We start from the raw sequence: 23,263 nt of genomic DNA on the forward strand, positions 1-23,263 counted from the left end.
AGTGAGATAGTTGATGTGGCTTGGCTTAACATCTGTCCAAGGATAAATGTTTGAAGCTATTATTGAATATTATAGCAGGGCACTTGCTTAATAATCTTGAATTTATCCAAAGTCAGTATATTTTTGTGAAATTGAAATCATGTTTATTCTCCAATTTATTGGAGAAGCTTGAGGAATTAACATTCTGTGGAAATCTGTTCTTAGATTTCCAGAATGCTTTTGGTAAGGGGCCACATCAAAGATTATTGTGGAAAATAAAGGCATATGGTGCAGGGGATAACATTGGCATAGATAAGAAAATTGAGTAGCTTACAAGAAGCAGACAGTAGACATGAAAGTGTCTTTATCTGGTTGGCACAATCTAGACTGATGTACTACAGAAAGCCTCAACATTTTACAATTTATATAAATGACCGGAATGAATAAACAGAAGATGTAGTTGTCAATTTGCTGATAACACAGAAGTAGGTAGAAACTTAAGTTGTGAAGTGGACATAAAATGCCCACAAAAGATGTGTAGATAGTTATGTCCGTGTGGTAAATAGAAAATAATGTGGGAAAATGTGAACTTGTCCATTTTGATAGGAAGATTTAAAAGAAAGCATTCACTAAATAGTGAGAAATTGTCACTGCATACTAGAACATTTAAATCTCTATGCATCTCAAAGGGCAAAACACTAGTATGGAGATGTACAGCAAGTAATTAGAAAAGTGAATTTGTATCGTTTATTGTGAAGGTCATTGAATACAAAAGTAGGAAGAATATCCTTCAATCTTACAATGCACTGGTGAGGTTACATCAGGAGTACTGTGTGCAGTATTTTTTCCTTTTAAGTTGGGAGAAGGTCTATTAAACTAATAACAAATAGGCAGCTCCACTGATGGGGATAGGTTAGACAAACCGGTCTTCCATTGGTTGGAGTTTAACAGTATGGGGGGATTTGATTGAAACATAAGATACTGAAAGATCTTGACAGGGTAGATACAGACAGCAGGTTTTGGGAGAGTCTATAACTAGGGGTTACAGTTTAAAAATAAGACGCACTCCTTTAAAACAGTGAATTTTTCTTTAGTCTCTGGAACGCCTTTCCTGAAAAGGGTACGAAAGCAGAATCTATGAATGTTTTTCGGACAGAAGCAGATAAATGCTTGGTAAGCAGATGAGTGGAAGGTTATCAAAGCAGATGGGAATGTAGATTTGAGGTTATAAATAGATCCACTATCGGCAGCCAAATGACCACCTCCTGCCCCTTGTTCGTATGTTCATATCATTGCTAATCACCATCTAACACTCAAATAGATGATCTTATCGCTGGTCTGTGTGATTGCCAGGCAGCAAAATGTCTTGTGTTCGGATATTTTTCTTGTAAAGGAAGGTTAGAGTTTGCCCTAGCTTATCCCTAGTCATCGAGTCCTAGAGATGTACAGCATGTAAACCGACCCTTCGGTACAACCTGTCCATGCAACCAAATATCCCAACCCAATCTAGTCCCACCTGCCAGCACCTGGCCCATATCCCTCTAAAGCCTTCCTATTCATGTACCCATCCAAATGCCTCTTAAATGTTGCAATTGTACCAGCCTCCACCACATCCTCTGGCAGCTCATTCCATACACGTACCACCCTCTGCGTGAAAAGGTTGCCGCTTAGGTCTCTTTTATATCTTTCCTCCCTCACCCTAAACCTACACCCTCTAGTTCTTGACTCCCTGACCCCAGGGAAAAGACTTTGCCTATTTACCCTATCCATGCCCGTCATAATTTTGTAAACTTCTATAAGGTCACCCCCTCAGCCTCCGACGCTCCAGGGAAAACAGCCCCAGCCTGTTCAGCCTCTCCCTATAGCTCAAATCCTCCAACCCTGGCAACATCCTTGTAAATCTTTTCTGAACCCTTTCAAGTTTCACAACATCTTTCCGATAGGAAGGAGACCAGAATTGCACGCAGTATTCCAACAGTGGCCTAACCAATGCCCTGTACCACCGCGACATGACCTCCCAACTCCTGTACTCAATACTCTGACCAATAAAGGAAAGCATACCAAATACCTTTTTCACTATCCTGCAACTCCACTTTCAAGGAGCTATGAACTTGCACTCCAAGGTCTCTGTTCAGGAACACTCCCTCGGACCTTACCGTTAAGTGTATAAGTCCTGCTAAGATTTGCTTTCCCAAAATGCAGCACCTCGCATTTATCTGAATTAAACTCCATCTGCCATTTCTCAGCCCATTGGCCCATCTGGTCCAGATCCTGTTGTAATCTGAGGTAACCCTCTTCACTGTTCAGTACACCTCCAATTTTGGTGTCATCTGCAAACTTATAAGAGTCTCATGCTCTACCGACTGAGCTAGCCGGGCCTCGCACTTGCTAAAGATAAATTAAATTACTTAGTGTGGAAACAGGCCCTTCAGCCCAACAAGAACACACCAACCCTCCGATGAGCAACCCACCCAGACCCATTCCCTTACATTTACCCCTTCACCTAACACTACGGGCAGTTTAGCATGGCCAATTCACCTATCCTGCACATTTTTGGACTGTGGGAGGAAACAGGAACACCCGGAGGAAACCCAGACACTGGGAGAATGTGCAAACTCCACACAGTTGCCTGAAGTGGGAATTGAACCCGGGGTCTCTGGCGCTGTGAAGCAGCAGTGTTAACCACTGTGCCACCAAGGACTGTTTTCTTTATTAGGGAATGACACGTGACTGTAAAGATTAGGATAATTGAGAAAGACAGTAAAGTTTAATTTAATTAAAATGCTACTATAGCAGTATTGCAATTTGGATTTGAATAAACAATCATTGAAATATGATATTCTTTTAAACTGTTTGCTCTAGGCAGCCCTGGATACGAGCAAGATAGAAGCGAGCAAGCCCAAAGCAGATGCTGTTGGAGAAGATGGAATTCTTCAGACGAGAACTTATGATCTATATATTACTTATGACAAGTATTATCAGACACCCAGGCTTTGGTTGTTTGGTTATGATGAGGTAAACAGGTAGTGTCTTATCAATCATTGTTATGTAAAGGGATTAGTATTTTACAATTGTTTGTGAGCTTTATTTTCTTGAACATTATATAGTGTTTAATGGTTATATTCGAGAATGTGGTGCTGGAAAAGCACAGCAGGCCAGGCAGCATCCGAGGAGCAGGAGAAGCCTTCATCAGGGGCTTATGCCCGAAACGTCAATTCTCCTGCTCCTCGGATGCTGCCGAGCCTGCTGTGCTTTTCCAGCACCACACTCTCGACTCTGATCTGCAGTCCACACTTTCTCCTAGTATAATGGTTATACCAAACTCTATTATTTTAATTATGATACAGATTTGTCATACGTGATTAATGTATGTAAAACCATAATCAACCGTTTGGCATGTTCCTATTTTCAGCAACGACACCCACTGACTGTAGAAGAGATGTATGAGGACATTAGCCAGGACCATGTCAAGAAAACAGTGACAATTGAAAATCATCCCCACTTGCCCCCACCTTCAATGTGTTCTGTTCATCCATGCAGGTATTCATTTGTAATTTTCAACAGTCTGCTAATTAATTTGGGAATTATGGATTTATCAGTGTCGATGAAAATGTAACTTTTAAAACACCTGATCTTCAACAATATTTATAATCTGAGTTATTCAAGGTTAAAAATAAATACTTAAGATAAACAATCTACTGTACTTGCAGGGCAATATTGGAATACAGGGTGACTTATAAATATCTTTGTAGTTATGGAAATGTGAATATTTATTTATCAAATGTGTAATGTACAATCAATAGTTGGACTGGCCTAAAAGTGAATTGGAGAAAATGGTGGATATTCTGGAATTCATATTTTGATGAATGAATTGTCAAGTAATGTTGGTCATGAATGTAAGCACATCCACAGTAAAATATTCAGTAGATTTGCTTACCCCTTTGGATTTTCCTGACTACACCTTATTTGCACTTCAAGTACAATCAGTTTATGTATTAATCCCTTCCATTTGAGGAAAAGCAAGGAGGAAGCCATTGTGATTGTGGTTGCAGAGCTAGGCTATTGCTGAACACACTGAGTTCTAGTCATATCTTTAATGAGGAATGTTATTTACTTTAAAAAATAGTCTATGTATGTAGGGACACTCTGGTGCAGTTGTAATTTCCCTGTCTGTAAGCCAGGAGGCCTAGATTCAAATCCCACCTATTCCAGAGATGTGTAATAACATTTCTGAACAGATTGATTTGAAAATAAATAAATTAATCTACATTGTATGGGTTTTGTGGTGTGGTGGTGTCCCTACCTTTTGAGCCAGCGGATCCAGGTTCCAATCCTAAATGCTTCAGCGATGTGTAATGACATCCCTGAACCGACTTGATTAGAAAATATTGAAATTTACTTAATAGTGGCCTTATGCAGTAGTGGTGGTGTCTCTAACTCTGGGATAGGAGGCCTGAATTAAGTCCCAGCCATTCCAGAGTTGTATGGTAATCAATCTGAACAGGCTGATGAAAAATAGTTAAAGCTACATGAAAGGGTCCCTTGCAGTGCAGTGGTAGTGACCCTAACAGCCCAGAGGTATGTCATGAAATCTCTGAGCAGGTTGATTTAAAAATAGCTAAATCTACACACAGGAGGCTATTGTGGCAAAGTGGTAATGTCTTTATCTTTGAGTCAAGAGGCCTGTGTTCAAGTCGCACCTGCCAGAAGTGGGTAAAAACATCCTTGAGCAGATTATTTAGAAAATATAAATTGAAATGAAAAGTGCACTGCTGTTCGAATTCTGGTAGTGATTTGCTCATTCTCTGTGGGCATGTCTGATTACTTGCCTCACCTCTTCCTGAGAGTTTAAGTGTCAGTTAAAACCAGGAAAAAACTTCACCCTTCTAGGTACCTTACCAAAGCATTTCAGTGACTAAGAAACTCTCTGTCCATTTCTGGAAAAAATAGAAATTCTGAAGTTTTGTTTCAAGCTTGGACTTTGGTATTAAGAGTTTTCAAAGGAATTGTTTCTACCATCTACTTGTAACTTGAAGACCATTATTTCAAGACTGTATCATGTCAGAGAATAGATAATCATGGATTGTAAAAGCTAAGGAAAATAGATGCCCTATGTGATAACTTTTAAAGTCAGCAATTTTTAAATCCTTGCAAAAGCACAAGCTTTAGGCTGGCCAAGTTTATTCACCAAACTGTCAGTATATCTTTCTAAAAGTTGTAAAACTTCATTATTGGCTATTGTCTCTTAAAGCTATAGTCAGGTTGTAAAGTGACTGTTATCATTTTCTTAAAATCAGTTTCTACTAGGAATCCGTGAAACTTAAACTCTAGACAGTTAAATGAAAAGCCAATGGCATGCAGCTACAATGAAAAAGAGTTATCAACTATTGTGGGTAGGGTGTTTGGTTGGTGAGGCTGGGCATCCTAATACAGAGGGTAAGATCATACATCATGGAAAAGGAAGGGATTAGTGATCGAGCACAACAGTATGTAGACCGAAGGCTGCTTTGAGGGATGTTGGGGGAGGGGTGAGGGTGGAAGAGAGCATGCTGTTGTTCATTCTAGCTCACAAGGAGTGCTGGAAAAGGCATTTAACTTGTGGAGCCAGCAGCTACTGCGTCTCTTTCACTGCTTTTTCAGTGTGTCCTGTGCTTCCACAGCAGATACTTGTGTTACACAAAGCCCACCGCCATAAAAGTGGGAATGACCACATAAACTTCAGACTAGAGTTGTGTGGCTGACCATTTTTAACTCTTTCGTGCTGATCATGGGGGAAAGTGAGGTTTAATGTTGACACCAAAGTATCCTTTAATGAAATAATAGAATAAAGTAGTCAAAATACCAAAATACTTCCCAAAAATGCCCTATTGATAGAAGTTATAATCTAACAGTTCTCATTCATTTATTTAAGGTTCCAAAAGCCATACATTTTGTAGAAGAATGTGAGAAATAGAAGCAGGGGCCCTAGGTTCAGCTTAATGATCGTCCAATTGATCTACCGGGTTTTGAGAAGATTTGTAGCTCAGCTTGAGGTTCTGGATGTAGGTTTCCTCGCTAAGCTGGAAGGTTCATTTTCCAGATGTTTCATCACCTAACTAGGTAACTCAGCGAGCAAACTACACCCACTTGATCAACCTCCGTTTCACCTACTACTACCATCTCGGTATCCCTTAACTTTATTAGCGTTCATGCAGGCTGGTACATTTACAACATTTAACCGGCATCTGGATGGTTTTATGAATAAGAAGAGTTTAGAGGGACATGAGCCAAATGTTGGCAAATGGGAGTAGATTAGTTTAGGATATATGGTCAGCATGGACGAATTGGACTAAAGACTCTGCTTCCTGTGCAACTTTGACTCTATATGTTTTGAACATATCCATTGCTTGAGCATCAACAGCTCCTTGAGGTAAAGAACTCCACAGGTTTAAAACATTGAGTGAATCTCTTCTCATCGCAGTCCTAAATGCCCAACAGTTTGTTCTGCAGTTGTGTCCTCTAGTTCTCGACTGGTAATCATCAAGAAGTACCAGATGATGTACCCCTTTCAAATTGGAATAGTAATTATGGATCCACTCGCTTCTGAGTTAAATCTGTATTGTGAAAGAATTTCATGCAAGAAAACATTTAAATAATGATTTAAATAAGACAGCTATTTACATCCAGATATCTGTGAAGTGGCTACCTGCTTTTCACAGCAGTCTCTCTGTCATTAATGTGATGTTTAACTATCACTGCAGGATTGTACCTTTGTTACCATAGCAAAAACTGGTGTTTCCCCAATGAATGTTGTTGTGAAACAAAGTACGCTTTCACCAATGCGGTCACAGGGCATTTCTGTTTCTGGTTTTCCACGTGAGCAACACGATATTGAGCAAATGTTGCAAATGAATCTCAACCCAATTGTACTTCTGTTTACATTTTCAAAGTAAATACTCATTGTGAGGTGAGCAAGGATCCCATTTTTTACATGTTGTCTTTACATTTGAAACTCTGCCAGTTGTGGAAATATATCCTATACTCCATTGCTCAATGTAGTTTGCCAAATTATTTTCTAGCTTTCTTCTTAAATGTTGCAATTTTGTCACTTACTTCCTGTATGACAAATGTGATTGTGTAAGTAATGGTCATCACAATGACGTTTCAACTGAGGCTTTCCATGTTGCCAGTTATGGCACATCATGATTTGAGAAGCACTGTTATAGACTTTCCTTCCTGATGTTTCTCTTTAGTCTTTTATTTTGTGATAAACCTAGACTTGCATTGCCGTTCTTACAACATTATCAACCTGATGTCCTACCTTCTTAATGTCCAGTGAATCTGTGCCCCCTATTTCTCTGCTCTTCCATTTAACTGACCTTACAAATATTTGGAGTGCAGTTACTGCTTATGTTTACCAAAAATGGATCACCTTATTATTTGTAATGAATTCCATAACACACAATCCCCCAATTCCCCATCTTATTAATATCTGTTTTACAATGTTCAATGACATATTGGTGATTCTGGCAGGGCTTTGTGTGTATTTGTGAAGAGTAGTTTAAATGTGTCCAATGTTTTGTCTTTCAGGCATGCTGAGGTAATGAAGAAAATCATTGAGACAGTTGCAGAAGGTGGAGGTGAACTCGGTGTACACATGTATCCTTGAACATTAGCAAGCAACCAAAATGTTAATGACCATTTAGATTTTAACAGTTTTATTTATTGAGTGACAATTTAACACTCATCTACCCTCTTTTTTTTAAAAAAGCTGATTGCGGTCTTGCTGAAGTTGTCTCCTAATGCACTGTGACACAACTTAATCTTTCAATGTATCTGCAGAAGAGCTGAGCTACATGGATTAGGAAGTAACCTTAGCTAGTCCGAAGTCAACTGATACACAATTAATACTTGATCCTTCAGCGGCAATTTATTTGTTTATCACCAATTGAAGGAAAGCAGCCTCAGCACAGAGTATAATAAACTAACTTCTAAATTCCCTTTGCTATTATTCTGATCCATTGTGCAATCTCTTTTCATAGAATTGACTACTTGATGAGTGGGTGACTGTGGTCTGGATGCAAAGAGCACATGCAATTTTTAGTTGGATTCTTTCATGCTGTATGCCAATTGTCAAAGTTTATAGCCAGATTGCCCAGTACACTTAGATCCCAATGTGACGCAGCTAACCTCCCAGTTTGGCTGGCTGGATCAATCTTCAAGGTCTTCAACTCTATCCTGTACAGTCAGGCCAGGGTTGACCTCCACAGACATTCTTCTAGGTTATATCATTAACTAGCTCTAGCTCCTGCTGATTTGTGTTCTGTGAAATTTCTATGCTTTATCCATTAAACTATGCAGGGTGCCAAATCCTGATCTTTTGGGATTGTGTCCTTTTCTTCTAGTCATGTTGTGCACTCTCTAATCTCTGGATTTGAGGGAACAATCGTTTGTAGCAAGGGTAACCATAGACAGATGAGTGACTGCTGGAAGCAGAATTATTTTCTGTATTATGCATAGTGTGAAGATGCATTTCAATGAGAAGACAAAGACAGTGAGATGCTGAAAAGGCCAGCAGCCATTCTGCAATAAGTTCTCCCAGTTTTAATCTTAATATGTTTATGATTTAAATCTAATAAAGGAGAAGTCACCAAGTTTGTGAATCAGTACCTTTTTTTATCATAAGGCCATAGGATATCAGAGCAGAATTAGGCCATTCAGCCCATTGAGTCTGCTCTGCTATTCTATCATGACTGATAAGTTTCCAAATCCAGCCTTCTCCACATAAACCTTGGTCCCCATACTGCTTGAGAATCTATCTCGCTCTCTTTTAAATGCAGTCAATGGCCTTGGGTCCAGAGTCCTCTGTCGCAAGGAGTTCCACAGAGTTACCACCCTCTGGCTGAAGAAATTCTTCCTCATCTCAATTCTAAAAGGTTGTCCGTCATTCCTGAGGCTGTGTCGCCCAGGTCATAAGTTTCTCCTGTTATTAGAAACACCTTTTCCATTTCCAAGCTCTCCAGACACTCAATATCTTATAAGTTTCATCTAATTCCCCCCTCATCCTTCTACACTCCATCGGTACAGACCCAGCGTCTTCAACCACCTCAAATGACACCAAGCTATTTATCCCTAGGGTTATTTTTGTAGACTTCTTTGGACCTCCTCCAATAACAGCACATCTTTCCTTAGATTAGGGGCCCAAAACCACCCACAATATTCCAAATGTGGTCTGGCTCGAGCTTAACAATGTCAGCAGTACATCTCTGTTCTTGTTTCTTGAAATGAATGCTAACATTGCATCGACCTTCCTAACTGCCATGTGCATGCTTACCTCGAATCCTGAACTGGGACTCCCTTATCCTTTTGTGCTTTGGATTTCTGGAGCCTCTCCTGTTCATAGAATAGTCTATGCCTCTATTCTTCCCATTAAAATGTATAACTTGTCACTTTACCACATACAAACAAGGACAGGACTTATATAATTATAATGGCAGGGCCCCAGATAGTATTGTAGAACAGACAGACCTCTGGGTTCAAGTACATAATTCTTTGAAATGTGCATCATAGGTTGACCGGGTGGTTAAGAAGGTGTTTAGCATACTTGGCTTCATTGCTTTGACCTTTGAGTATGGGAGTTGGAATGTCATGATGAGGTTGTAGAGGATGTTGGTAAGGTCTCTTGAGTACACGGTGGCTCAGTGGTTAGCACCACAGCCTCTCAGCACCAGAGACCCGGGTTCAATTCCAGCCTCGGGCAACTGACTGTGTGGAGTTTGCACGTTCTCCCCGTGTCTGTGTGGGTTTCCTCCGTGTGCTCCGGTTTCCTCCCACAGTCCAAAGATGTGCAGGTCAGGTGGATTGTCCCATGTTAAATTGCCCATATTGTTAGGTACATTAGTCAGAGGGAAATGAGTCTGGGTGGGTTACTCTTCAGAAGGTTGGTGTGGACGTGTTGGGCCAAAGGGCCTGTTTCCACACTGTAGGGAATTTAATCTGCTGCATGCAGTTCTGGTTGCCGTGTTACAGGAAGGATATTATTAACCTGCAGAGTGTTCAAAAGAGACTTACCAGGATACTGCTAGGAATGGAGGGTTTCAGTTATAAAAATACACTGGAAAGACTGGGACTTTTTCACTGGAGGGTAGGAGGTTGAGGGAACATCTTATTGAGGTTTATAAAATCTTTATGTAATTGCAAACGTCACAACGATGCCTTCAGTTCCTTCATCCAGGTTGTTAATATGTGAATAGTTACGGTCCAATATTGACCTCTACAGAACTCCACTAGTCACCAGCTGCCATCCTGAAAAAGATCCCTTTATTCAAAATGTCTGCTTTCTGCCAGTCAGCCAATCCTCTATCCATGCCAGTAACCTGCCCCTAATACCATGACCTCTTATCCTGTTTCACAGGCTCTTGTATGGCATCTTGTCAAAGGCCTTCTGGAAATCTAAATAGATCAAGTCTTCTGACTCCTTTGTCCAACTTGCTCTTTACCACCTTAAGAAATTCTAACAGGCTTGTCAGGCATGATCTCCCTTTGGCAAAGATATGCTGACCCTGCCCTATTTTACCATGCGCTTCTAAGTACTCTGCAATCTCGTCCTTAAAAATTGACTCTTAAAATCTTACCAATGACTGAGGTCAAGTTAACCAGCCTATCGTTTCCTGTCTTCTCCCTTCCCTCCTGCTTAAACGGGGTGTTACATTAGCTATTTTCCAGTCCTCTGGGACCCTCTCTGAATCCAGTGATTCCTGAAATATCACCAATGCCTCTACAATCTCCTTAGTTATGTCGTCCAGAAATCTGGGGTGTAGTCCATCTAGGCTGTCTGCTTTCAGACTCTTCACCTTCCCCACCACTTTCTCCTTAGTAATGGCCACAGCACCAACCTCTGCCCCCGACACTCTTGAAGCTCTGGTATGTTATTGTTGTCTTCCACTGTGAAAACTGATACAAAGTACCATTTTAGTTCCTCTGACATTTCTTTGTTCCCCATTACTACTTTGCCAGCATCGTTTTTCAGCGGTCCAATTCCAAACTTGCCCCTCTGTCATCTTTTATATATCTTAAAAAAAAATTCTTGCAATCTTCATTTACATTTCTAGCTAGTTTACTATCATATATTTCATCATCTCCCCTTTTTTTGCTTTTTTTTTAGTTATCCTCTGCTCATTTTTAGTCTTCCTAAGTCTCTGCCTTCTCACTAATCTTCATCATATTCTCTTTTGTTGCCTTTATGCTGTCCCTGACCTCCCTTGTCAGCCAATGTTGCCTCATCCTCCCCTTTGTATGCTTTTACTTCCTTGGAATGAATTTCTGCTGTGCCTCCCTAATTACCCAAAAACCCCTGCCATTGCTGCTCCAATGTCATCCCTGCTAGGTTTCCCTTCCAATCAATTCTGGTCAGTTCCTCCCTCGTGTCTTTATGATTACCTTATACTCAATTGTTATACCGTTCCATCTGATACAATCTTCTCTCTCACTGCATGGTGAACTCTATCATATTATGGTCACTGCCCCCTAGTGGATCCTTCACGTTCAGTTCCCTAATCAAGTCTGTTTCATTACATATCACTAACTCCAGAACTGCATGTTCTACACCCCAACTGGGCTCTACCTAAAAGTCATCTCAAGACATTCTACAAATTCATTTTCTTGAGTTTTGCTACCAGCCTGAGTTTTGATTGCGTTTAAAATTATGTGGCAATACATAGTTCTCCTTTAGTCCAATTTCCATTCTATTTCTAATTTCAGTTCCTTCTCCCTTGTGGTAGTAAGAACGCTTAATTGAAAGTATTATTTATTACTAACCTCTTTGGCCACTAAGGACTTCCAGAGGCCAATTTAGGCACACAGGATTTTTTGTAATGTTAAAGATTTTGGTCTCAAAGTACTGCAATATTTATTGTTTTAATTAACGATGCTGTTTCCTTAACTTACTGATTTTCAGGTATCTTCTTATTTTTTTGAAATTTGTTCAAGCAGTCATTCCAACAATTGAATATGATTACACAAGACACTTTACCATGTAACTCAAGTTTACACAATCACAATATTATCAGAATTTGTTCTGAGCTGACAAAATGCTGCTGCCTTTCGATTGTAACTAAGAATTCGCTCAGCATAATTCTGACTATTGTTCAGGTTCAGTTCCTTTTCAGAGGTTCTGTAATGAGATTGGCAAGAGCTTGTCTGTTTATCCACACAAAGAAGCTGAATTCAATTACAAAACCTATCTGCTTTTTTTCTATGAACTCTCCATTTTGTGTTCCCTGGTCTACTTTTGAGTAAACAACTAAAGCAAATACATTCTCTCTAATTCATGTTTCATTGCATTTTGAAAGTAAGATGTATTGACTTCTATTAAATTGATTTATATTTGCAGTATACAAATAAATGAAAATGTCTGACAAAGGTTTTCTTTAAATGCTCTTTTTTCTTGCAAGTGGTCTTGTAGCACATTGTCAGGTTTTTTTGCTTGAATGGGTAAAAGACATTTTTAGCATTTAACTAGAAAATAGGAAAAAACAACTAATGTTACACAAGCAAGAAGGCAGGCTCAACTTGGAACAAGAATTGTGAAAGGAAACTATAATTCTATTCTTTTGGTACTATGAGCTGTTATTATCTTGTTTTGTTACTAATTTGTTCTTTGATAAGGTTCCCCACGAGAGGCTATTGCAGAAAATACGGAGGCATGGGATTGAGGGTGATTTAGCAGTTTGGCTCAGAAATTGGCTAGCTGAAAGAAGACAGGGTGGTGGTTGATTGGAAATGTTCATCCTGGAGTTCAGTTACTAGTGGTGTGTCGCAAGGGTCTGTTTTGGGTTCACTGCTGTTGGTCATTTTTTTTATAAATGCTCTGGATGAGGACGTGGAACGACTCATTAGTAAATTTGCAGATGACACTAAAGTCGGAGGAGTTGTGGATAGTGAAGAAGGATGTTGTAGGTTACAGAGGGACATAGATAAGCTGCAGAGCTGGACTGAGAGGTGGCAAATGGAGTTTAATGAGGAAAACTGTGAGGTGATTCACTTTGGAAGGAATAGATAGTACTGGGCTAATGGTAAGATTCTTGGCAGTGTGGATGAGCAGAGAGATCTCTGTCTATATACATGGATCTCTGAAAGTTGTCACGCAGGTTGATAGGGTTGTGAAGAAGGTGTATGGTGTGTTAGCTTTTATTGGTAGAGAGATTGCGTTTTGGAGGCCATGAGGTCATGTTGCAGCTGTACAAAACTCTGGTGCAGCTGCACTTAGAATATTGCGTACAGTTCTGGTCACTGCATTATAGGAAGGATGTAGAAGCATTAGAAAGGGTGCAAAGGACAATTACCAGGATATTGCCTGGAATGGAGAGAAGGTCTTATGAAGAAAGGCTGAGGGACTTGAGGCTGTTTTCATTGGAGCAAAGAAGGTTGTGAGGTGACTTAATAGAGATATACAAGATGATCAGAGGATAGATAGAGTAGACAGTGAGCCTTTTTTCTCTGATGGCTAGCAGGGGGATCATAGCTTTAAATTGAGGGGTGGTAGATCTAGGACAGATGTCAAAGATAGGTTCTTGACTCAGTAGTAAAGGTGTGGAATGCACTGCCTGCAACAGTAGTAAGCTCGCCAACTTTAAGGTAATTTAAATGGTCATTCCATAAACGTATGGATGGTAATGGAATAGTGTAGGTTAGATGGGCTTCAGATTGGTTTCATAGGTCAGTGCAACATCAGGGTCAAAGAGCCTTAACTGTGCTGTAATATTCTATGTCTGTTATAAGGCTTGGTAATAATACCCAGCAGTACATTAATTGCTTGATATTTTTTAAATGCAACCCACATTGAGGATAGTGGACAGTTCAAGACATTGATAAATTGTGAATTAGAAGCCAAAAAACTCTACAACATGCTTTCTTTTTTTACTGCTTTTAAAATGTAGTACTATAAATTGCATTTTACTGTTCTGAACAATATGACTTCATAAGGTTCATGCTCGGGAACATCATAGCATTGATGTACAACAATTCATTTCTCAGCAAGAGACAATCTTTGTAAACTTCAGTTTATAGTTTTTGGTAAACTTGCATTTATTTAAGAGGGAAACACAAGATTTTGTTTTCCAGTGTTGGTATTAATTGCTTCCTGATCAAACCAAATGTAAAATTTTATTTTTGCATTAAAAATATATTTAGTATTAAATTTCAGTGAAGGGGAGGGGGTGAATCTTCGACTGCACCAGTTCAATATTTCTGTTTCCTACACAAAACATTCTTTGGCATTCTATGTCTGTGATTTCCAATTTAGTACCAGTCTATGACAATATTTCATTGTATATAGATTAGTAAATTTCCAACTACATGTTCAAGGCCTGCAACAACATAGAGTCATAGACTCTCTACAGTGCAGATAGAGACCATTTGACCCATTTGAATCTGCTCAAAAGAGCATCCGACCCAGACTCTCACACCCCCCACTCTGTCCCAGTAACATTTACCATGGCTAATCTACCTGGCCTACATAATCCTGGACATTATGAATAATGTAGCATAGCCAATCCACCTAACCTGTACACCTTTGGACTGTGGGAGGAAACCGGAGCACCCTGTGGAAATCCACTCAGACGTGGGGTAAAGGTGGAATCAAGCCTGTGTCCTTGGTGCTGTGAGGCAGCAGTGCTCACTACTGTGCCATCCCACGATAGTATTAAATTATTTATTAATAAAATGGAGTGCATTAAATGCAAAGGTAATTCATGAAGAAAAGTATTTGTCTAAATGTTGAGCATATAAAAATAGCAGTGAAATGATGAAAAAAAATTAAATTTTATTTTAATATTACTGCAAGTATGTGAACATTTAAGAGTAGAAAATTTGCACCTTCTACAGTTTGTCTCCCATCCCTTGTCATTCTTTGACCCCAAGCTCATCATTTCCATAGAGTTCACCACCTCCTCCATTGACAATGTTCCCACTAAAACAGCTGACCACCCAAAGTCCGTCCCTCTCCGACCCACATATTTCTTAATATAACCAATAGTTAAGGTGAGAAAGGAAACTGTTGAAGGCTATTCATTGTCTAAATATGTAAAAGTATTACAGCTGGGAGACAGAACTTTTGAACTGGTATATTTTAACCCTCTGCATAAAGTCTCTTGGCTGAACCTTGTCCATTCTTTTTTTGCAAGTGCGCATTAGATCAAGGTTTTTCATTGAGGTCTAGTGGGTTTTCTCTTATCTTCCTAAATGCCCCTCTAGCTACCTCCATTGCCTCCGTCGCATCTCTCCTGTCCGTTTCCAGCCCCATCTTACCACATGTAATTTGCCAAACAGTGCGCCATTCAGCTATCCTCAAAGATCAGCATCCCCTGGAATTGCATCATCTGTAAAAGGCTGCTGTGCACTGAGATGAACATTGGCAGTCTGACATCCCACCTCACCGTTGCAGGCACATAATCAGCATAGCTGTCACTCCCCTATCACCCTCAACACTGTTTAACCACTAGGCTCACACTTTACCTCTCTGGCAACATTCCATGTCAAAACCCTGTCCAGCTCATCTCTCCCTTATCCCCAAGTGCCTAGTGGAGATCTGCAGCAATTCATTGATTAGTAGGGAACCTCCCATACAGGCAGACAATGAGACAATCCCACACGAGGAAGAGTGTCCAGCCTGCAGGATCCTCTGAGTCGATTACTTTCCAGGCCCTGGTGAAATCTTGCGAGATGTTGGGGAAACAAATAGAAGAGAAGCTGGCTCCAATCTCTCTCATGCTGTAGAAGCATGAGCCACAGCTGGCAGACTTGGAGAAGAGGATGGATGAGGTGGAGCACAGGGTCACAGTGGTGGAAGCTGATGCCAGTTCATCCAAGGATAGGATCCAAGCCCTGGAGACGCAGGTCTGCAATTTGAGTAAGCAAGTGGATGATCTTGAGAACACGGGTAGGAGAAAAAACATTCGGATCATCAGTCTGCCTGAGGGTAAGGAAGGAGAGCGGCCTGCGGAATTTATTGAGAAATTCCTTGACTTGGAGGCTGGCATGAGAGGATTGAAGATAGAGAGGACGGAGATCGGATCTAGGTCAATGTCATCGTCCTTTCCTGGTGGGGTTCCATCACTATAGGCATAAGGACAGAATCATGGAAGCTTCCAGGATGCAGGGGAAGGATCCAAAGGTCCTAATTTACGAGGGCTTTAAGATCATGTTCTTCCAGGACTTCTCAGCGGCGGTGATCCAGAAACGAAAATCTCATGACAGTGTCAAGAGAAGACTGAGAGAACTTGGGATTTGGTACTCTGAGGTATTCGCCGGTACTCCGATCCACCCTAGATGGTGGGATGGTTAGATGCCTACCTATGGGCAGTTTGGGATGGGTAATTGCCCCCTCTGGGCAGGGGGTGTGCTCCTCTACTCAGCGCCATTTTGTTTTATATGTTGGTTTGTTTTTTTTTTTGGTTTTTGTTATTTTTAATTTTTAATAGCTTTGTAGGTTTGTTTAATGTAGCGGTCTTAGTTTCTGTGTTCGGTGGATCATGTGACACTAAGACTCAGTGATTTGTGGTTCGAGTTCCTCCTGTCTGGAATTTAAATGTTACTGCATAAGATTATGGCTAATGACTTGATTAAATGGTGTACCTGGAACATCAGGGGAAGTCACTCATCAATTAAGAGGAAGAAGGTACTCTTGAGTCTTAGAAGGAAGAAGGTGGATATTGCTTTGTTACAGGAGACACACTTCGATGACAAGGAGCATCTGAAATTACAGCAGAATAACTTTGACCGAGTTTATTTTTTCATCATTTAATACCAGAAGTAGGGGAGTGGCTATATTGGTTCGGAAGAATCTCCCATATAAGTTCCTAGAGTGTGTTAAAGACACACATGGGAGGTTTGTAATTCTTAAAGCTTTGATAATTGGAAAGAATATGGTGTTTTAAATATTTATTGCCCTCCAGCTCATCCCCTTAAGTTTTTGGTAGATGTGTTTTCTAAACTAATAAGTCTCGAGTTCCGACGCATCATTATAGGGGGAGATTTTAACTGTCTCGTGGATCCCACAGTAGACAGATTGCTCAAAGGCGCCCCAGTACCCTCTGTACAAACTAAATGATTAGTGGATCTATGTGTGGAGTTAGGGTTGGTGAACGTCTGGAGGCATCTTCATCCTACATTGCAGGAATGATTTGGAGATGCCTGTGTTGGACTGGGGTGTACAAAGTTAAAAATCACACAACACCAGGTTATAGTCCAACAGGTTTAATTGGAAGCACAGTAGCTTTCAGAGCATCGCTCCTTCATCAGGTGTTAGTCATCAGGGATTTTGTTTTTCTCTAATCCGCACAGATGTCACACTCTGATTGATTTTTTTTTTACTCCCGTGGCAACTCTGGACTTAATGGCATCTTGTTCGATTGGTAATATGACAATGTCCGATCATGCTCCAGTGTACCTGTTACTTAAGATTAAGCACGCTATAGTGGGACCATGGCACTGGTGAATGGATCCCTTTATCCTTAAGGCTAATAGGTGAGTGGAGTATTTCTCAAGGGAATTTTGGGCGTTCTGAGGCATTAACTCGGGCTCGGTTAGTAGTCCATACATCCTTTGGGAAACTGCCAAAGCCTATATCGGGGTGTAGTTATTTCCTACTCTGCCAGTAGGAAGCGGCAGAAGGGTGAGCAGCAACGTCTCCTCGAGGCACGGTTGAAGGCAGCCAAGAAGGCTTTCTCTGACAGGCCATTGATGGTCAAGCTACAGGGGATTATAGCACTATGGTCTGCATTGAATTCCGTTCTCACGCAGACAGCAAAGAAAGAACTTGCTTTTGCAAAACAAAGATGATATGAGCATGGTGACAAACTAGGTAAGTACCTAGCATATCTCGCCAGGAAGAGAAGTGCCCTACAAACTATTACAGTGATTAGGGAAGAGTCTGGGAACCTAACATGTGACTCTAAAAAGATTAATGTGGCATTCCAGAGATTTTACTCTAACGTATACCAATCTGAGGGTTGTTAGGAAGCGTGTGTCAAAATGGAATATTTTTTCAAGAATCTGAAGCTCCTGGACGTGACCCCCGAACAAGAAACCTTTCTTAATGCCCCCTTATCAGAGCAAGAAGTGCAGAAAGCTGTGAGGCAGCTTCAGAGTGGACAGGTGCCTGGTCCTGACAGACCTCCCAGCAATTCCTATAAGGAATTTATAAGTATACCGTCAGACCTGATGCTAAAGATGTTTAATGATTCACACAGTCATGATTGTCTCCTACCAATCTCTGAGAGAGGCCAATATTTCACTTATTTTTAAAAAAGGGAAGGTCCTGGAGGACTGTACTTCACACAGGACCATCTCGCTCTTAAATGTGGACTTTAAAATCCTCTCCTAAAGACACTCGTGTTTAGACTGGAGATTGTGTTACCTATTATTAAAGAGGGCTTCATAAAGAGCCGCAAATCCTCCAATAACATTAGGAGGCTGCTTAATGTAATTCAAGCATGCTAACAGCAGTCAATACAGGGATTGGTGATTTCTCTAGATGCAGAGAAGGCATTTGACCAAGTTGAGTGGCCGTACCTTTTCTATACTTTGGAGTGATTTGGCTTGGGTGAAGTCTTTATAGGATGGGGAAAGGTTCTCTCCAGTGGCCCTCTTGCTGCGGTCATCACCAGTGGGGTACGATCAAGCAATTTTAACATTTTCAGGGGCAGCCGGCAGGGCTGTCCCCTCTCCCCACTGCTTTTTACTTTGGTGATTGAACCATTGGCGGAGGCCATTCATGGGGATCCCAATATACCAGCTTCAGAAATGGGGTCAAAATTACATAAGATTTCATTGTATGTGGATGATGTCCTCATTTTTTTGTCAAATTCCAGCAGTTTCAGTGCCTTGTCTGATGGGGTACAAGATTAATTTTGCAAAATCAGAGGCTATGCCTGTGGATGGTCTTACAAAGGTGCTAGGTCTTGAGGGTGAATATCGATACCCACTCAGGTGGTCACGGGGTCAGGGGGGGGGAGGTTTTGTGTATTTGGGCATATTCATTATGCCAGTTCTGGATCAGTTGTTCAAAGCCAATTTTGTTCAATTATTTGACAAAATCGAGCAAGACCTTCAAAGATGGGAGGCGCTTCTGTCTCATGGTTGGATCAGATAGCAATTACTAAGATGAATATACTCCCCTGTTTGCTCTATCCTAAACGGATATTCCCACTGATTTTCAATAAGCAAACATCCAGGAGGCCGAATGGCTGGTTCAGCTCCTTTATTTGGCATCGTAAGCAGCCCCTCGTTAAATTAGCTAAACTGCTATTGCCTCACAGATTGGGGGGAGTGGATCTTCCGGACATTAAAAACTACGAACTAAGCTCACTTTTTTGTTTTATGTGGGCGATTGGGTTTGTGGGGATTGTCATTCAATATGGCTAGATATCAAAGCCTCCCACGCAAGATACCCCCTTACCAGTTTGCTGTTTTAGGACAAAATGAGGGCAGTTAGGGAATATTACCATAACCCAATCGTCATCAATGCTGTTAAAGCATGGAAGGCAATTCAGTAGAGGGAAGGCAATATTGGCAAAACATCGTTTTTTACGCCTTTAGTGGGTATGTCAGGTTTTCAACCAGGGATGACAGATTCAAGATTTAAACATTGGGCAGCCAGGGGTGTGTCTTGCATAGGCAATTTATTTGAGGGAGACTTAATGATGTTCTTCGATCAGTTAGTACCGAAATACGAGCTGTCTAATGGATCTCTTTCGTTTTTTTTCCAAATTAGGGATTTTATTTAAAAAAAAGATTACATTTTTGACCCCTAAGAATCCGGCATAGAAAGCAGGGTGCTCAATGCTAAGAGTGCACTTTCTGTCAGCACTTAATATCATCAACTGGGGAGTGGCCCCTCAGATGAATTCGATCGACTCTGCAGGGTGTGGGAGAGAGCTAGGCATTGAGGTCTCCTCAGAGGCATGGGACGATATTTGGAAAAATGCAGGAAGATATCAATTTGCAATAGGACCCATGCTTTACAGTTGAAAATTCTCCACAGGGTCCACTTGGCTCTGGACCGTTTGTCAAAATTTAAACCAGGGATATCTTCAGCATCTTCCCAAGTGCAAGGTCTGCACGGGCACTCTTACCCATTGTCTCTGGTCTTGTTGTAGGCTTCAAACATACTGGAGTGCTGTGGCAGGTGCAATGGAGAGGATTTTGGGTATATGGATGGAGAAGGGCCCTATCTCTCTCCTTCTGGACCTGTCCACTGTATTTCCTGCAGACATCCATAAGAAAAAACTTTTCTGTATCCTCACTTTCTGTGCAAAAAAGAATATCTTGCTAGGTTGGGTGTCCAAAAACCCCCCGGGCCTGTTGGGTCGGTGGAAGATTGTTATTGAGCATATTCCCCTGGATTTTCTCACAAATATGATCCACCGCAAATCTGAGAATTTTTATAAGACATGGTAGCCCTTTTTGGAATACCTTGACATTGATGTATCTGCCGCACTAATAAGGGCTTTTATACAGCCATAACAATTGTGTTTTACAAGTCCAATGTCTGGGGAGGAGAAACTGTGAACATATGAGTGCCTTGTTTGGCTGAGCTGAGTTATTACTATTTATTAGTTTGTTGTTAGTTATTTAATTAACTAGCGAGTTTGTTTTTTTTGTTCTATATTTTTCTATATATGTTCATATGTTTGTACAGGAGGGTGGGTTGGGTTTTTTTGTACTGTTTTGTTATATTGTTTTGTATTTGTTATAATGTTAAAAAATCTAATTTTTCAATTAAAATATATTAAGAAAAATATTTTGAGGGGGTTTGGTCTGGTCCATAACGCCATGCAGCTCAGCATAACTTCAGGTACTGCACCACACCTTTCATTAGAAATTTTACAGCCTTTTGAACTCAACATTGACTTCAATAAATTCGGATCATAACCTCTTCTCCCTCATTTTTCAGACAGCTGTTGGTAATCCTGCTTTTCTCACTTTTGGATTATCTTGTCCATCTAAAATCTGAAACACAAAACAAAATACTGTGGAGCAAAAAAATCAAAATACAGCCCTAGGTCATTCTTCAATTACCCCTCCCCTTCTAGCAGCCTCTTCACGTGAGCACGGTGATGTAACACTTGCAGTTCTATTGTCTCACTCATCATAATCCAAGACTCGAAATGCACCTTAGTGAAACACTAACATACATGTGTTTTCAATGTATTTGCAGCTCTTAATGAACCTTGCTGTACAGTGGGGAGGTAAAATGCAAATTGATTGACTGCAGAACACCTAGATTCAACCCACAAGCCTGACCCCAGGCCTGCAATTGTATATCGTTAATTCTCCATGTTCTCATGATGTTTCTGTTCTCCGCCTCCTGCAATGTTTGAACGAGGCTCAAAGAGCAACACTTCATCTTTCAATTAACACTTTTCAGATCATTATCTCTGCCCCCATTTTGCTTCAAATTTCTTAGCTCAACTTGGTTAAGTCCTTCTGTTTTTGCTTTTCGATGATAGCTATTCCTTATTCTGCCACTCACCCTGCTCAAGGCATTTTTAAATCTCTCCCATTACCACTCTATTTCAGCTTACAACACCATTCCTTTTGTCATTTAATAGCCCCCTGCCTTTTACCCTATCACAGACTTCCCTTTTACTCTTTTTCTCAGCCCCCTCCTTATCACTTAAAACTAATTATATTTCTAAACTTACCCTCTTCTGAAAAAAGGTCATAGACCTGAAACATTAACAGTGCTTTTGTCTCTGGATTTCCAGCAATAGCTGTATTTTTTTGGAGAAAGTGAGGAGATTTTTAAATAAAGCTTTATGTTTAAAACTTGACAAAACTGTTTTGCGGATGTCCTATAGTGAAACGGTAGCCTGCCTGATGAAATGCCACAGTTTCAGTCCTATTCCATACAATGAAGGTGCAATTGTAATATGGCAAAAGAAGTTGATGAGCAACCATAAATCCTTCCTACGTAAGTCAGTGGCAGCTGGTGAGAGGAGTCTCTCTTCTCTGATGGAACCATAAGAAATAGGAGCACATGCGGGCCATTTGGCCTCTTGAGTCTGCTGTACTATTCAATAAGATCGTGGTTGATGTGACTTTGCTCACATCCACTTTCTTACATTTTCCCCATTTACATTTGATTCTCATACTGATCAAGAATCTATCTGTCTCAGCCTTAAATATACACAAGGACTGCTGGGAAAAAATTGAAATCTCTACCCTTAGTAACTATGACTCCAGGCTACAACACTCTAAATATATGTTGCCAAAGCAACTTGGATCTGGTCAGCTGGCTGGCCAGGGTTGATTAGATTGGTGCCAGCAGTAGTTGGGTTGAGTCCTGTTCTGGCTGGGGTGCATTTGGCACCTGCTTCCTTGTCCTAGCTGTGCTGGAGATGGTTATGCTGTCGGTCAGATCTGTCTCCAGGCAGAGGACTTGAAAGGAAAAGAACATTTTTAATTGACCAAGGTTGCGAAGTGAAAAGAGAGAGATAAACCAACAGACTCAATCAACTTTATGTTTACAATTCAGACAAATTTGTGTTTTGCAAATTAACTCTGAGCTTCCATAACACTTAACTGAGACTGTTCTGCTGACTGGTGATGAATTCATTTCAGCAAATGGCTTATCATAGCCTAAAATACCACACTTTGTACAGGTAAAGTTGCCATAGTCTGACTAGACCACAGGGCTCATTAAGAGAGATAACTGGTGGTGGTTTAACCTATGGATCACCGCACCTCAGACAAGGGGAGAGGTTGAGAAGGAGAGTCCTTCATTGTAACCTCAGTCAGTGCCAGAACTGAATCCAAACTGTTGGCATTCCTCTCCATCACGAGCCTGCCAACTGATCTAACCGACCCTCACTTTAGAAGTGTGCTGGAAGCACAGAAGTAGGATTTCAATCTTCAAATACTTTGGAAAGCAAAATGTTCTTTTATTTGCACAGCTGCAGTGGGTAAGTTAAACATTAATTGAATGTTTAATTTTGAATGAAAAAAACTTAAGCATATGATGTAACTCTTTTCCTACAATCTATAATATAAAACAAGAACTTGCTTCATCCAAAACGACTGCTTAGTCCTGTTACGTGCCCAACAAACGCACATTTCCCAAAGAAAGATGGGGCCCCATGTTGCATACCAGGTGTTAGCACCTTTTATATTGTTTGGACATATCTGTGGTTTACTTAAGGGAGTGGTACAGGAGCCTGATAGCAGCCACAGGGGCTCATAAGAGAAGAATGTGTGCTTCCCACAATATTTCACAGTCTTTGTAATGGGCTAAAGCTCACAGTTT

General features: G+C 40.7%; 1 protein-coding gene across 3 annotated transcripts in view; it reads left to right on the forward strand.

Annotated features, from left to right (window-relative positions):
• atg3 (autophagy related 3) overlaps positions 1–12,378 on the forward strand; it is a 36,009-nt gene extending 23,631 nt beyond the window's left edge. For all 3 annotated transcript variants that reach the window (XM_043700872.1, XM_043700874.1, XM_043700873.1), the window contains 4 exons: positions 2,842–2,994; positions 3,392–3,519; positions 7,549–7,617; positions 11,915–12,378. In XM_043700872.1, coding sequence (XP_043556807.1) covers positions 2,842–2,994; positions 3,392–3,519; positions 7,549–7,617; positions 11,915–11,996 — 432 coding nt within the window. In that variant the 3' untranslated portion in view covers positions 11,997–12,378. The remainder of the gene's footprint in view (positions 1–2,841; positions 2,995–3,391; positions 3,520–7,548; positions 7,618–11,914) is intronic.
• The last annotated feature ends 10,885 nt before the right edge of the window (positions 12,379–23,263 follow it).

Source organism: Chiloscyllium plagiosum, chromosome 12 (genome assembly GCF_004010195.1).
Source record: "Chiloscyllium plagiosum isolate BGI_BamShark_2017 chromosome 12, ASM401019v2, whole genome shotgun sequence".
NCBI classification, from domain to species: domain Eukaryota; kingdom Metazoa; phylum Chordata; class Chondrichthyes; order Orectolobiformes; family Hemiscylliidae; genus Chiloscyllium; species Chiloscyllium plagiosum.